The sequence below is a fragment of the Equus caballus genome, chromosome 20 (genome assembly GCF_041296265.1).
Source record: "Equus caballus isolate H_3958 breed thoroughbred chromosome 20, TB-T2T, whole genome shotgun sequence".
In the NCBI taxonomy this organism is placed as follows: domain Eukaryota; kingdom Metazoa; phylum Chordata; class Mammalia; order Perissodactyla; family Equidae; genus Equus; species Equus caballus.
Genome location: NC_091703.1, coordinates 27,153,153 through 27,169,120, shown reverse-complemented (window position 1 = coordinate 27,169,120; position 15,968 = coordinate 27,153,153). Strand labels below are relative to the sequence as shown.

Here is a 15,968-nt window from a genome sequence, read left to right as displayed (position 1 = left end):
GGATCCTGCACGTGCCCATCCCCCTTATAGATGGGAGAGACCAAGGACTAAGTTTGAACCAGTGATTTGTAGGTGGGAGTAGGTGGGTATGTTTCTCAAGAGAGGTTCATATTCTTCCTACTTCCTCCTTCCTTTTGCCTAGAATATGGTCCTTGGAGCTGGAGTGAGCGACCATCTCATGACCATGAGGCAACCTTGAGAATGGAAGCTACATGCTGAGATGGCAGAGAATAAAGACAGAAGGAGGCTGGGGCATGCAGATCAGCTCTGGACTGCTGCCCTCTGAATTCATTTTACGTGAGAGGGAAAACAACCCTTGTTTTGTTTAAGCCAGTGGTACTTCTGGCCTCTGTTATCAGCAGGAAAATACAATTCTTCCCTACCCACCCCTCACTATCAACAGTCTATCATGAAACCTTTGAACCATAGAGCCATGTTGAAAGACTGTTTCAATGAAAATCAAATATACTTACTATCTAGATTAAGCAGTGAACATTTTACTATACTTGCTTTATTGTAATCAATCCTTCTGTTCCTGCCCAATGCATCCTTATTTATTTATGTATTTCAATCCTTATTTATTTATTTGGTGCCTTTTAAAGTAAGTTGCAAACATGAATGTACTTTCCCCTGGATACTTCAGCACACCTATCAAGTAAAAGAACATAGTTCTGAAATGTTAAGGTATCAATGCTGTGTTTGAAACCCAAATGTAGAGGGCCTTTCAGTTACGTGTTCTAAAATGAGCAGTGGGGTATATCTATCTGGGTATCTCTAGCTCCTAAATGCCTCGCTATCCCCAAAGATATTAACAGTCTGACCCCAGGTAACTGGCCACTCCTGGTAAGAGTCAGGCTCCTTCCAGGAGGCTGTGTAAGCAGGAGGTTCCAGGACTGCCTCTCAGGAACAGCTTGAGATAGGGACAAGCACTGCCTCAGGGTCCTTCTGTCCATCCCCTGGCATCTGCTGAGAGAAGAGTTCTCTTCTTCACTGATACCACAAGAAGGAAATCAATGTTCCGGAGGACCTCTGGGATGTAGGGCTCACAAATCGCTTGAAGAACAGGCATAAAATCCTTCTGAAGGAAGCTGAGGAGAAGTATGGGATCAAGTTCAGAGACAAAATAAAATAAGAAAGTGGGCATTATATTACAGAGGGGTGGGAATGTAGAAGTTAGCTCAGAATGTAACACTCTTTCTTGCCGGTCATCAGGTTGACATTACAGACATATGTGATAAAGTCAATTACATAGTTAACCAAATCTATATTTTTCCAAAGGTCATGCTGCAGCTGCAAAGGAGCAAAACAACCCTCTTCTCTGAGTGCTTCCTGCTTTCTTACTCACTGAGAAACTTCTTTTTAAAAATTGACAGTCTACTTTCATTCTTCTGCACATGGTTGTCAGTTTTCCCATTACCATTTTTTTGAAGAGACTTTCCTCTCTCTATTGTATTATTTTGGCTCCTTTTTCAAAGCTTAGCTGTTCATTATCTTATGTCATGCACAGAGATTAACTCAGATTGAATTAAACACTTGAACATAGACCAGAAACCATAAATTCCTAGAGGAAAATATAGTCAGTATTCTCTTTGACATCAGTGTTAGCAGTATGTTTTTGAATATCATGTCTACTCAAGCAAGGGAAACAAAAGAAAACATAAACAAGTGGAACTACATCAGACTAAAAATCTTCTGCAAGGCAAAGGAAACCTTGTACAAAATGAAAAGATGACCCATCAACTGAGAGAAAATATTTGCAAATCATATCTGACAAAAAGTTAATTTCCAAGTTATGTAAAGAACTCATACAACTCAATAGCAAAAAAAATGAGCAAATTGATCAAAAATAGGCAGAGGATATGAACAGACGTTTTTCCAAAGTATGTATACAGATGGCCAACAGATACATGATAAGACATTTGACATCACTAAATATTAGAGAAATGCAAATCAAAACTACAGTGAGATGTCACTTCACACCCATTGGAATGGCTATAATTGACAAGATAAGAAGTAAGTGTTGGAGAGGATGTAGAGGAAAGGGAACCCTCATACACTACTGGTGAGAATGCAAACTGGTACAACCACTATGGAAAACACTATGTAGATTTCTCAAAAAATTAAAAATACAAATACCATGTGATCCAGCTGTTCCACAACTGGATATTTATACAAAGAACATGAAATCAATCATTCAAAAAAATTTATGCACCTCTATGTACATTGCAGCATTATTCACAATAGCCGAGATATAGAAGCAACCCAAGTGTCCATCCATGGATGGATGGATAAAGAAGATGTGGTGTATAGATACAATGGAATACTACTCAGTCACAAAAAAATATAAAATCTTGCCAATTGCTACAACATGCGTAGACCTTGAGAGTATTATGCTAAGGGAAATAAATCAGACAGAGAAAGAGAAATACCGTGTGATTTCACTCATGTGGAAAATAAATAAACATACACATAGATAAGGAAAACAGATTGGTGGTTACCAGAGAGAAAGGTGGGGGTCAGGGCAAAAGGTATAGAAGGGCACATATGTATGGTGACTCATAAAAACTAGGCTATTGGTGGTGAACATGATGCTGTCTATATAGAAACTGCAATATAATAATGAAAACCTGAACCTTACCCACAGTTACAGGGCAATATGACCTCAATAAAATAATTGAAAAAGAAAAATAAAAAAACCGAAAACTCAGAGTCTGTCAAAATCTTTGCTGGTGGAAATCATATAAATAAGAATGAACCACTCCATTCTTGTCTGGAGGATCCAAGTTACTTTGCACAGAAAAACAGCCTTGATTTCCAGCTTAGATGCTGAACTTCAGATAGTGGGTTTCTGGGCACAACACTTTGTATCTCTTAACTTTACGGCATTGGATGTAACAATATTGAATGTAGCATCAAGTCCCAGACCAACAGGTGACCTGAGAAGTGACTTTTCTCTGTGCACTTTATTTAATATCTCCAAGGGTCACATGTGGGTCAAAATGAAATAAAGTCCTTGAATGAAAAGACTGTGGAAACAGCAAAGCCCCTTCCAGATCCAGCTTCCTGCTGTGGTTCTGTTGTGCAGGCATTCAAGACAACCACTGCTTGTGGGCATTGGCCTCTCTTCTCTTTATGAGGATCAAGGAGATCAAGGTCAGAGATCACTCTCCAGGCCACTAGTCTTTAGTCTTTCCATCAGTATTTCTTGTCTCTTGAGTCCTTTTCCAGTTTCCATGTAGGGTGGCAACACCAGACAGACTCTGTAGGGTTGCGTAGTCCTTTCTGGCCCTCTGCACCACCCAGCCATGGATCATTATACACTCTTCCCTACTTTAGTCACTTCCATGGAGAAATGGGAAAGAAATGACTTCAGCTATGATAAAGGTCAGAGGGACGCCATTTCCACCTCTGGATCAGGTGGAACTCTGGGACTGTTGTCTCTAGAAGGGGCTCCTCAACTACAGTGCCCAGTTCTCCCATGGAGGTTCAACTGAGAGAAAGTCTGGGGACTGATGGCCTCAGTGGAAGAGAGTCAGAAGTTGGGTGATAGAACCAGAGGTAGAAGAAAGGAGAGAGCAACCCAGAGAAAGAGGCCTGGGGGAAAGTGTAGATGTGGGACCCATCAACCACACTACAGAAGGAGACATCCCCAGCCTCATAGTCCTAGAAAATCCCCACTGAGCTGGAGGCTCACTCAGGGAGAGGAAGGTCCTCGGGGAGGGGAGAGCTTGATACTTATTAGCATACAGTTCCAAGGCCTAGAATCCATTTGGATGTAACTCTGTGATTCCCCACATCCTTTCTGTGTTTTGGTCACAAACCCCAAGCTCCCAGTAAGTCCTGTGGCCACCTTCTCCCAGTAGTCTCTCCCTGAGGAAAAAGACTGTGACCCAGCAGTCACAGACAAGCGTCCAGAAAACACCTTCTAGGTTTTTCAAGATCCTCCCATGTGTTTTTCTGCGTCATATTTTGGCAATCTTCAGACAGAAAGAGTTGAAAGTAGGCAGTGTCAGGAGCTAGAGTCACATTAGCTGCTGAAAAAGCAAGAGACAAGAGACAACAGGTCAACTCTGGCATCCCAGGACCCTTAGTGACTGGGAAAGATGGAAAAAAGAAGCTGACCCTAACCCATGAAGTCCCCTTTCTTCCTTCCTTCTTGAAACAGCTAGAGTGATAAGCATCTCCCCAAACGTCCTCAAGAACAGGTTTCAAAGAGCTAGTGGGAGAGCTCAGAAACTTCCACAAGGTGGAGATGATGCAGATTCCTGAAATCCTGAGGTCCCAGGTCCCTGGAGCAGGGGTGTCTGACCAGGAAACCCGCTTCCCACCCCATCCTCTCCTCTCCTGCAGAATTTTGTACAAATCCCTCACGTGCCACTGCACTGTTATTATTAGTTTCATATTCTTTCCTCTACTAGACCAAGAGCTGAGAAAGTAGAGACTATGTGTGGTCATCACTGCATTCTCACTGTCTAGCCCTGTCAGTCCCTGGCTTCCAAATGGTGCTTGATAATATTTGTAGAGTGAAGGAATGGGGAAGGTCCTGTGGAGAGCCTGTAGCCATCCCTCTCTGCCAGCCTGAGGCCCCAGGGAATCGGATGGAGGGCTACATGGCCAGGGCTTTTCCGCCAACTGTATAGGTTCTCTGATCTAAGAATACTCATGTTTAACAGATTTTCCAGGACCTCATAGCTTAGAAGAGTCACATTGGAGAAACTGTATGGGTTCACCAAATGCTGGTTCTTTTTCCTCCTGGAGTCACAGCAAGAAGACATTTCCCAGCTTCCCTTGGGGACCCAGCAAAAGACTTGGCCTCTTCCAGGCCTGGCCCATGAGAAAACTTCTGCACAATATTTCCATCCCTTTTCCCTCATACGCTGTCTGAATGCAGAGGAGAGTGAGGCCCCTAGAAAAATCTGTGTGGACCTGAGCCCTCGCCTTCCCATATGATCTGTCCTGAACTCTGCAGAGACAGAGAAATACACTTTTATTATATTTACCTAATGAGATGTTTGGGTTTTTGTTCCAACAGTTAGCCTATACTGTTATACGGTTAGCCTGATCGATACAAACATCACTGAAAGTCAGCTCCCTTTACAGGCTGTTTCAGTGGACAGTTTTCCTATGTGCTGGATACTGAGGACTCACAGAGGGTAACATATAGTCCCCGCCATGTCAAGGAACTCAATCTTGAGACAAACAAAGAAGCAAATAATACCACTTCAAAGAGAAAACCTATAAAATACTGTCAGTTTTTCCTTCTGAAAGCCCTCAAATCTGCCTTTAATTTTCTATTTATGTTTCAGAGAATTCTTTATAATTAATTTCTTTCCTCTTATATATATTTATATGTCAGTTTCCAAAGCAGAAACCTTCTTTTTGGTGGTTCATCTGGAGCCCACACAAAGGAGCCAAGCCAAAGCCAAGCTTTGCTGGATCAGGGTGTTCCTGCCTGGCCTAGGAGTAAAACCAGCCTAATCCTCACTATGTCTCCAATTTTTTATTTGTTTCTCATAGAGGTTCAGCACTCACCTTCATTTTGTGAAATTCCATCATCAATTGTCAGTTCTCACCTTATTCAAACTCTCAGCCTCATTTGACATTGATGTTTCCTCCTTCTTCTTATATTTTCTTTCCTCAGATTCTTGGATACATACCCTTCTGGAATTTTCTTCTTATACCACTGGTTACTTTTTCTCTGTCTCCTTTGCTAGATCTTCCTTTCCCCAACCTCTGAATGTTGGGAGGGAGAGGGGGACTGGAGCTCAGAACTTTTAACTTCTATTCATTTCTCTCTGAACACTCTCCCTAAGGAATCTCATCCAATCCCAGGATTTTAAACATCACAATTGCGCACATAACTCCTAAATTTCCAGCTCCAGCATCTTCCAGGCACTCCAGATGCATACATCCAAATGCCTACGTGACTCCAGTCCAAAAGGAAACTTTGAATTTCCTTCTAGAAATTCCCTACCATTCACCCAGTTGCTTGGGCACAAAACTCAAGCATGATCTACCATATGGACCTATCAGCAACGGTTTTTCAGCCCTTCCTTCAAAACATATCCCAAATCCAGCAACTACTTTTCACTGTCTCCATCAAAGCCATCATGAAATCTTGCCTGGGTTCCTTCTGTAGCATCCTGACTGGCTTCCTTGTTTCCCATCTTGCCTCTCTATAGTGTTTTCTCAACACAGCAGCAGCCGAAGTGACATTTAAAAAAACATAAATCTGATGATGTCCCTCCCCAGCTCAAAAGTCCCTAGTGATTTCCCATCACACCTAAAATAAAGCCAAAGACATCATCACAGTTTGGAATGCACCCATGATGTGGCCCCAGCTCACCTCTTGCACCACATCTCCTGTCATCTCTAGGTCCACTCACACTGTCCCCTTCCAGGCACATGGGCCTCCTGTCAGTTCCTCAGTCTGGATCTTTCCCACCTTGAGATCTTTGTATCTGCCCATAACTCTGCATGGAACAAGGGAAGATCTGGGACTTTATGTGCTTGTCCCTTCCTGTCCACTGTGTCCTGTTTTAAATGTCGTATATTGGAAAGAACTTCCCTGACCGCCCTCCCCTGTAAGTCTTCCCCATTCATTCGTTATCCCTGCATCTGGTTAGTTTTCCTTATGGACTAGCAAATGAAAAGCACTTAGGAAATACATATTGCATAAATGAGGCCATAACAAGAGAAAAATCTATAAATTACAAAGGATTATCTGAATTAGAGCAACGCAGGGAAAGTAGAAGGTGGAGTTGAAGGCCGCTTAGAAGGAAGAACTGATAGTATTGGCTAGCAGATTAGAATGAGATGATAAAGAAAGTGGAGCACTGGATCATAGACGTTTTTGCGTGGGCAATTGAGTAGGTGATGGTGCCATTAACACAAATACCAAAGAGGAAAAATAGTAGTAGGGTATTGGAGGGGTTGGGAGAATACTGAGTTTAACTTGGTCTGAGTTGCCATGGGACAATTCAGATAGACAAACTTTAGGGGCTGGTAGAAGTGGAGCTTGGGAAAGAATTCCAGATATGAATATGGGAGTAATTGACAAGTATGTTTTCCAAGGAGCGTATGTAGAGGGACAAGTGGACCCAGGAACCCCTGGGGAAAATTCACATAGGGAAGTAGACAAGGAAGAAGAGTCAGCACCTCTTGAGTCTGAATTAACCAACTGCGTGAGCTTGAACAAGTCATGGGCCTTCTTCATGTTAAGGAAAAAGAATCCAGGTAGGTCTATTCCAACCTCACACCATATGAACAGGGGAGTGTGGGACCAGACTCCCTGGGTTTGTATCCTAGTGTCACCACCCCTGCGATGTATGATTTGGAACAAGGTTTCTACTCTCTTTGTGGATTAATTTCCCCCATTGTAATGGACATCATAAAAGCACCTACGTCTTAGGGCTATTGTGAGGATCAACAAATGGGAGAATATATGTAGAGCACTCAGACCTGTTCCCAGTGCTTGGTAGTAGATGCTCAATAAATTTTAGCTATTTAAAAAGACAATTTGCAAGAATTTATTTATCCCTCCTTTCTAAGGTTCTCTGTGGGGAAACCAATTATGAAGTGGTCCCTCTGCTCTGAAAAGAGAGGTGCTTAGGTGGACAGAGTTTCCAGGTCTCCTCTAAGATACATATAACCCGCTTGAGACTGAATGTCACTTGAATGGAGGCTTTCTAGTTGTACCTTTAGGCCTATGGTGCTGAAAATGTTAAGGAGTAGAAAAATCCAAGAGAGGAAGTGGGTGGGGCAGCCTTTAAGAAGCAGAAAGAGGGGCTGGCCAGGTGGCGCAGCGGTTAAGTGTGCACGTTCTGCTTTGGCCGCCTGGGGTTTGCTGGTTTGGATCCCAGGTGTGGACATGGCATTGGCGTGGCAAGCTGTGCTGTGGCAGGCATCCCACATATAAAGTGGAGGAAGATGGGCATGGATGTTAGCTCAGGGCCAGTCTTCCTTGGAAAAAAGTGGAGGATTGGCAGCAGATGTTCGCTCAGGGTTAATCTTCCTAAAAAAACCAAAACAAAACAAAAAAGAAGTAGAAAAAAAAAGTTCTAAAGCTTAAAGAAAAAGGTGCAGGTGGTGAAATGGGATGGTGCAGAACTTGGTTATGATGCTGCGTGGATCCTCGCTGAGTCTCCATCGATGGCCCTCCAAGCCGGGCCACTCTCTGGAGCTGGTAGATGGAGAAAGAACACTCAGACCTTTTTTTTTATGGAGTCTTGGACCGGAGACCTTCGGAATTAGATGGCCACTCACTGGCATAGAACAGGGCTTTTCTCTAATCTGTAATAGAAAAAAAGAGAGCTGAGCACTCCCTGACTAGAGCCAGACATTTCTTGGCCTTTTCTGTGCCCTGTCTGCCTTCCCTTCTCCTCCTTGGTGCCCTCTTCACTCATCTCCAGCACCAGTCTGGTTGCTCTTCCTCGTCTTCTTCACAAGGATGTGTCCACGGAGAGGAACGCCAGAGAAAATACTCTCTTCTTTTTAACCTTCTTGTCCCTTGAGCATGGGCTTGGACTTCTCTGGGAGATCTTTACTCATCTCTTCTTGTTCCCTAAATTAGATGGCTTTGTGACTCAGTATCTGAAAGGCACCAGCATGTGCAAACTGATGTGAAGGCTGCCATTACATCGGACACAGTCCTGGACACAGGACAAAACTATACTAGATTCACCATTCTCTTAACAGTGATCGTGGCCCACTCACTCTCCTGGTCGGGAACTTGATCCCGTCTTTTTCATCTTTTGAAAGACCTAATACAGTGTCCTGCATGCAGTAAGGGTGTGCAATCACCTAGAAATCGATATCTTTGATTTAGTTAGCCTCAGCATGAAGCATCTATTTCTCATGGCTAATATGTCACCTCTTGCTGCCATTAGGAACTCCCAAGAACAGAAATTTCTTTTATAGATTTGCCTAGAGAGCTGCTAGTGTGTTCCAGGCACTATGGCTTATTGTTTACTAGTTCTGGGTTTATCTCTCTGTCTCTGTATGTCGTTATCCACCGCTCATTACCCATGAAACCTGAAGCCGGTTACCTACTTGATGTCCCTGTTTCTTTATCTTTAGGGTGGGGATAAACCCAGCACTTGTATCTTAAGTCATCTGGGGAGGATTTAGAGTAGCACCCACGCATATTAAACCTCCATGGATAGCACTGTCCTCCATTTTGAAAGGTTCATTCATGACCCCCACACTGATGACTCTCAAGACAGCATCATCAGGTGCCTGCTGTGGGGCTGGGGTTTTAGTCCAAAGGGGAAGGAGAACCTCTGAAAAGTTCGGCATGAGAAAATGTACTCATTGAAAATAGTAGGAGGACAGATGCACGGGGAGATAGGAGGCAGGGGTGCCACTTACACTGTATTCTCTTTTTTAATAATGCAATGGCTTCCCATTATACTTAAAATAAAATTCAAACTCCTTAGCTGTGCCGTGACTCTTCACCTGATCTGGTTCTCCCTACGTCTCTAGTCCTGCCCACTCTCTCTGCTATCTGTTGGCTTCTCTGAACTTTGGTTCTAGTAGTATCCCAATCCCAATTCCACTCTAGTCCTTTGCTCTTGATGTTCTTTCTCACACTGCCTAGCAAGAGCTCTGGCCATTGTCCAGGGTCCTAGGAGATAATCTAAACTGTTGGAATTTCCTTAATGATAAGAGGGTCTTTGTCATTTATGGGGAGCCTCTTGGACTGCATCTCATAGTTTATTCTCTTGAGGCGACTCATGGTGAGGACTGGTCATGTCAGAAAGACCAATCATGTGATTAGAGGGTTGTTGCTTTGAGCTATGTGATCTCAGCTTGACTGGGGACGGGTGAGGGCTGAGAGTGGAGTTCAATTACTATGTGGTCAAAGATTCAATCAATAAAACCTACCTAATGAAGTCTCAATAGAAAGTATGGACACCGAGGCTTGGGGGTACTTCCTGGGTTGTCAATACTCCATACATTTGACCTGTCCTATTCACTGCTATTTTCCTCAACACCTAGCAGAGTGCTTGGCTCATGGCTGACCGTCGATGATTATTGGATGGATGAAAGAATTAACTATAGGTGTGTTGATTCATATTTACAAGAGACGGCCTTGACATAAACCCCAGTACTGATAATTGTACATGCACCTTATCTGTGTCAGATTATTTATGTCTCTGGATGCCAAAGTCCTGTAAGATTGCTTAGTAACACTGTGAATTGAAAGGTCAGGGATAATTATACTGTCCCTTTGAACTCATGGTATTAGAGTGTTGGCTTGGGCCAAGTATTGGGGTAGCTGGGGAGAAGAAGAAATGATCTTGCGAACGGTCTTGGGAAGAATGTGCCTGACTGTTCCTTTCCAGGCCTCTGCAAATGGTCATGTGATTAGGGGAAGCTCTTCATGTCCAGGAATATGTAAGTTTTACTTTCTCTAAAGTTGGGAAACTTGTAATTATGGTAGGATGTGCCAAGATGACCTGCATTCCAATCTTCCCACTCCCAACTCTCTCCTTGGCCCAGTCTGCTCTCTCCCACAGAGGGATCAAAAGGTACCAAGATTAGCCATCAAGGAAATTATTGCCCCATAACCACTGATGATAGCAACTCCCAGCCCATTCCAGAAAACTATGAACCAGGTGTCTCGTTAATCTGGGATGCCAAAAATCCGAAAAACTTCTACCAGAAGATCTTGATTCAGAATTTTTTTTTTCTCTTCTTGGAGCTGATCTAAGCCATAGTCAAACCAAGGAGGGAAGAGAGATCATAGAAACTGAGGGTCCCATCACGGAGAGGGCTGAGTTCACTACACCAGGCCTGACCCATGACACCCAGAGAAGAGGTGAAAAGTCCCTGGGAGGCTGTGTCCCTTTTCTCTATACTCTACTCCACCAAATACCCAGCCCCCAAATTCAGGAAAGAGAAGGAAATTCTAGATGATTAAATTCCCCATACTGATGAGAACGAGGGATCTTGGGAAGAAGAAATAAAAAATAACACTTGGGTGACTCCAGACATTTTCTGTTCATTTGAGCTCTGGTTTTCAGTAAGACTCTGCTTCTGTTTGATTCTCAGCACTTTGCTATGAGGCCCCAGATGGTCTGCTTTCTTCTGAAGTCTCCTGCCTGTCCCATTCTCAGTATTTGCTCTGACTGCAGGGGACTCTTCATGTCCCTTCCACTAGTTAGTTCATTTCTGCTTTGGGGCTCCTGTACTCACTGTTCCCGCTGCTCAGCACCTCTTCCCCCAGCTCTCTCAGGGCTGGTTCTTCCTTAGTCCTCAAGTCTCAGAAAATCCATCACTTCCTCCAGGAGGCCCTCCCTATCGTTGCCAGCTAAAGTAGTCCCTCCCCACCTTCTAACCATTTCTCTCCATAACATCACCCAGCTTATTTCCATCATGGAACCATACATTGCACACATTAAAGGTGCTGAGTTTGTTGAGAGTGAATGAATAAGTAAAGATATGAATACAAGACTGAGTAAAGGAAGGTAGGGGCCAAATTTTTCACTATTTTAATGCTCCCATAGTGACTAGCACATGACTGAGTTCATGTCTAGTTTCAGTAAAAAATCAAAATATTTGAATTTTGATATATTTGGAAGGCACCTTAAAGATAAGGCATGATTTATGAAAAAAGTATGAACGAAAACTGTGTTTTCCTTAAACAAACACTATCACTTTATCACTGTGATAGACCTCATTATTTCATTATTTCACTGTGAAATGGGGGTAATTCTATTTGCTGTGAGAATGCAAGGATACAGCATAAGTGAAAGTGTTCTGTAAACTATAATGAAAGATACAGGAACCCGCTCAGAGCCTTATTTTACCGAATCCCGAAACACTGAGAAGCTGTAACTTGCTGAAGATGAATAGAGCCCATTATCAGCAGCTCTTGTTTCCGACTTGCAGTCTGGTGCTTTTAGTTAAAACTGTTTAAATAATATTACAACAACACACCAAAAATGAAAATAACACAGACACATATGCAGTAATAACCCAGTCTGACATCTGATCAAATCAGCTATGTCAGTGTTCCTGATTCTTTCCAGAATGTTTCCATTTGTAAATGCAGTAATAAAATTTTGAGCTTTTTAAGTACTTTTTTCCAGCCCTGTTTTATAATTGGATACTGAAATATGTAAAGTCCAAAATACTACCATTTCAGCCATCATTTTAAATGCCTGACTCAGTTCCAGGACCCTCTATCCTGGCTCTCAAAATATGTTTTGCAGATTTCTGAGGGGTTCTGTTACACTTTCAAGGAGTCCACAGGGTTAATATTATTTCCACAATAGTTATAATACATTATTTCTTGTGTTGGCTCTCATTCCCCTACTGTGTACAGTGAAGTCTTCTAGAATCCAAAGGAGCTGTGATACCCAACACTGAACACAGAGGCAGATCGGAGGATGTAGCCATCTTCTAGTCAGCTAGACATTAGACTTTGCATTAAAGAATGTCACACATCTCAGTAAAATTTATTTTGTTTTGGAAACAATACACATTTTTCATCATTATGTTTTCTATATTGACCTATAATTGGTTTATTCTTACTATCTTTAAAAAAAATTTTTTTTTCCTTTTTCTTCCAAAGCTCCCTGGTACATAGTTGTGTATTTTTTAGTTGTGGGTCCTTCTAGTTGTGGCATGTGGGATGCCACCCCAGCATGGCCTGATGAGCAGTGCCACGTCCACGCCCAGGACTCTAACCGGCAAAACCCTGGGCCGCCAAAGCAGAGCACTGGGCCGGCCCCTATTACTACTATCTTAATAAAAATTAATAAATACATTGTTAAAATTTCTCAGTTTCAATCTCTAATGCAATAAATATTGACAGATGTAACCAAAATGAGCAAAAGCTCTTTGGAGTCCCCAAGAAATTTTCAGGGTCTAAAGGCAGCCTGAGGCTAAAAGCTGGAACCTGTCACTCTTCCCAGTGAACTGAACCTTGCAATCCTCTTGGTCCAGTATCCACCTGCTCAGCTGCGACATAAAATTTTAGGTCATACTCAATAACTGAGTACTGACTCCTTGTTTATTGCAGAGATATCTGACCCAGGCCACATCCAGGTGTGTCTTCATCCTTCATTCTTCTTCACCCCAGTTCTAGTCCTGGGGTGCTTTACTGTGTGGTCTGAAAACCTTGGGGGGTGGGCTGGAAATGGGCCAGCAGTTCCTGGGACCCCTTAGCTGTATTGATGGGGCTTAATGAAGCCCACAGCTTTGGCCTCCTCTCACCTCTCTTGTCCTGCTTCTTCTGTTTCTGACTTCCATTTGTGGTTTCACTCTACCTCTCATATTCTAGTGAATCCTGTTTTTCTCAACCTGAGTCCACAGTCTCTGATGTCAACTTGAGTATCAGGCAGAATGTGTCACTCTGATGTTAAAGTAGCAGGTTTTCTGCCTGTCACTTTCGCACAGTTTCTTGGTGGTTGGCAGCCATGTGACAGCACTAATTGCTCTGAAACTGGACCCTGCCCCATAGTTACAAGGAAATGAGTTACTAATGCAACAGCACAATGAGGGAGAGAAGGAGCTGGCGCCTGAAGAGGCTGTCAAGAGGGTCTCTGGAGGATGTAAAAGGGAAGGAGGGCCAGTTTTCCTCGATAGGGCGCTGTGCTGTGTTATCAGAGATGGCCAGGGCTTCTCTCTTTGGCTCTGAGACAAGGAAATTGGTTCTGGTGGCTGCCATGGGTCCCAGTCCTGAGAAGGATCAGGCCACCCTCAGGCACCGTGACCCCCTGAGCCCCTGAGAAGACTTGGCAGATGCAGAGGCTACGGTCATCAGACTCCAGCCTGAAGAAGGGTCTAAGGGGCCCAGAGAATGGTGAATGGGGACATGTGTAGATGTGTGATCTGTCCCCATGTTATAGAAGGAAACATCTCCAGCTGCATCATCCAGGAAGATGCCCCCCTGGCGAAGGTGCTCTGTCAGGGGAGAATCTTCTCTGGAGAGGACAGGTTTCCAAACATATCTAAGATGAAGAAGCCATTCTGAAGAGCTAGTAGGGCCTCCCCTTTCCTCTCAACACTGTCTCTACAAACCCCACGGCCCACACTACCATGTTTTCCACCTCTACCTCTCAGTAATGTCTCCCTGAGGAGAAGCTCTCCAGGCCCAGAACACAAGGCCGATAGTTGAATCTCCCTGGGCTATCAGGCACACTCTGCCTGGAGGGGCCCCATCCTACGCTTCTCCAGTCCTTTGACAGGAATACCTCAGGATGAACAGTGTCTGGGTCCAGGACCACGTCAGCTGCAGAGGAAAACTCAGGTTTAGGACTGGGGTCTCAGGAGATTGTGTGATTCCTGGTCCCCAGAGAGGGCCCAGAAAGCTGGTGGGAGATCCCCCATGTGGCAGCCTTTTCCATGACAGTCCCTTGATTCCAGCCCTAGGAAGCTCACAGCCTGAGAATTACTGAGGCTGCACTTCTATCTCTTGAGTGACAGGAGCGTTGCCTCAGGTAGAGGATAATTGGGGCTCCAAGAAGTGTAGAAAGTTCAGCAAATGAGGTGAAATCAATGGTTTGCACTTTCTTTCAACATTCTCAGATCAACCCCCTTTTCTATTCAAGACATATGATCTCTGTGACTTTCTGTAGTTAGAAACTTTCCCACTTAGCTTAAACCAGCAAAGAGGCCCTATCTTTCTCCCAATGAAGCAATTAAGGCCAATTTCTCCCTACACAGCTTCCTGGGGAATAAGAGGTCCCTTCATTGGTCCTCTGTGTTCCACCAGTTTAACCAGATGACAACTGACTTAGATGACATGCAGGGGTGCCCTTCAAAGAGTAAAAAAGGAGGATAACGTCCCCAAAAGTCAACCTGCTGCCTGAGAGGTGTGTGTGGCAAAAAGGAGAGGAAACTGTTTGCATCCAGTTTTTCTTTAACAACAGGGGTCTGAGTCTGCAGCTGTGACCTCTCTGGATGTAGGAAATGCTTCAGACCCTGACATTCTGCAGACTCTCCCATCTGCAATTACTCTTACTTACTCAATCTACATTTCCATTGTGCTAAAGTGACTTTCTCCTTTCCCTAAGTTGATATGTCTGACTGTGACAATTTTGAAATTGAAAAGAGGAAGGAGGAAAGGTCCCAGTGCCATGATATCTGGTGAAGCCCGGATCTTTTGGTGCTTTTGAGCAGGTGACAAATTGTAAAATGCCAAGTGCTCATTAGGACCAGACAGGTGGATCCCCCGCTCTCCCACTTGCCCACCTCCCCTCCCCTCACAGGCTAAACACAGAGCATGAGTGTTCTCTTGGAGCAGGAAGGCATCTCTGGCACCTGTCTGCGCCTCCCTGAGACAGGCTTGGGGAAGCTTATTCCCTTTCCCACCTGTGGCTTTTCAACTGTGCAGTCTGTACCATCTCCCAGGTTATAAATAGTTAAGCCAGTATTGTCTTCTTTCAAATTAATCCAGGATCAATAGAGCAACAACTACTACAATGTAACCTTTGTGGAGGTCCACTATTATGGTAGACCTCTGTAATCATGGAACAAATATTTACTAAAAGGAAATTTTGGTGAGAACTCAGCCGTAGAGTTGACTGAAAGCTGCGGAGATTCCCTGACAGAAGAGCTGGGATAAAGCTTCGTGGGGGATACTGACAGTGAACCAATCCCAGCCCCCTGCTGCCCCCAGCCTGCTTCAGGCCCCCTTGTTCATCACCTCTTATGTGTGCTGTTGGCTGGCTAGTGTAGAGGAAGAGCAGGAACTGAGTGAACGTCAGAGGGGCTCAGCAGCATGGAAGAGGGTTCTTCTCCATCCTGCAATGAGACAGACAGAGAGGAGAGCTTCATGAGATAATGGCTAACCATTGAGAAAACAAATTGTGCATGGAGTATTTCAGAAATGCTAAATTTACACAATTCCTCTTGAATTTACTCTGAAAAAACAGAAGCAAATGAATGTCTTCAAAAGAACCACCAGGAGCTGAATTTGTATTAAACGATGAAGGACTGGCCCTTTCTATGAACAC

At 43.8% G+C, this 15,968-nt stretch overlaps 1 protein-coding gene and 1 pseudogene across 11 annotated transcripts in view; both read right to left on the bottom strand.

Moving 5' to 3' along the window:
- Positions 1-1,102: 1,102 nt before the first annotated feature.
- Positions 1,103-15,968, bottom strand: part of LOC111767438 (butyrophilin subfamily 3 member A2-like) — a 31,325-nt gene continuing 16,459 nt past the window's right edge. For 6 of the 11 annotated variants that reach the window (XR_011429642.1, XR_011429643.1, XR_011429637.1 and 3 more), the window contains one exon: positions 12,446-15,756. Coding sequence is in view for 1 of the 11 variants with exons in the window: in XM_070244335.1 (XP_070100436.1) it covers positions 15,716-15,756 (41 nt within the window). In the remaining 10 variants the exon portion in view is untranslated. Of the gene's footprint in view, positions 8,293-12,445; positions 15,757-15,968 lie in introns of those variants that run through there. The other 5 variants (XR_011429623.1, XR_011429649.1, XR_011429641.1 and 2 more) reach the window with 2 other exon arrangements.
- LOC138919379 (butyrophilin subfamily 2 member A2-like) lies at positions 12,446-15,356 on the bottom strand (annotated as a pseudogene).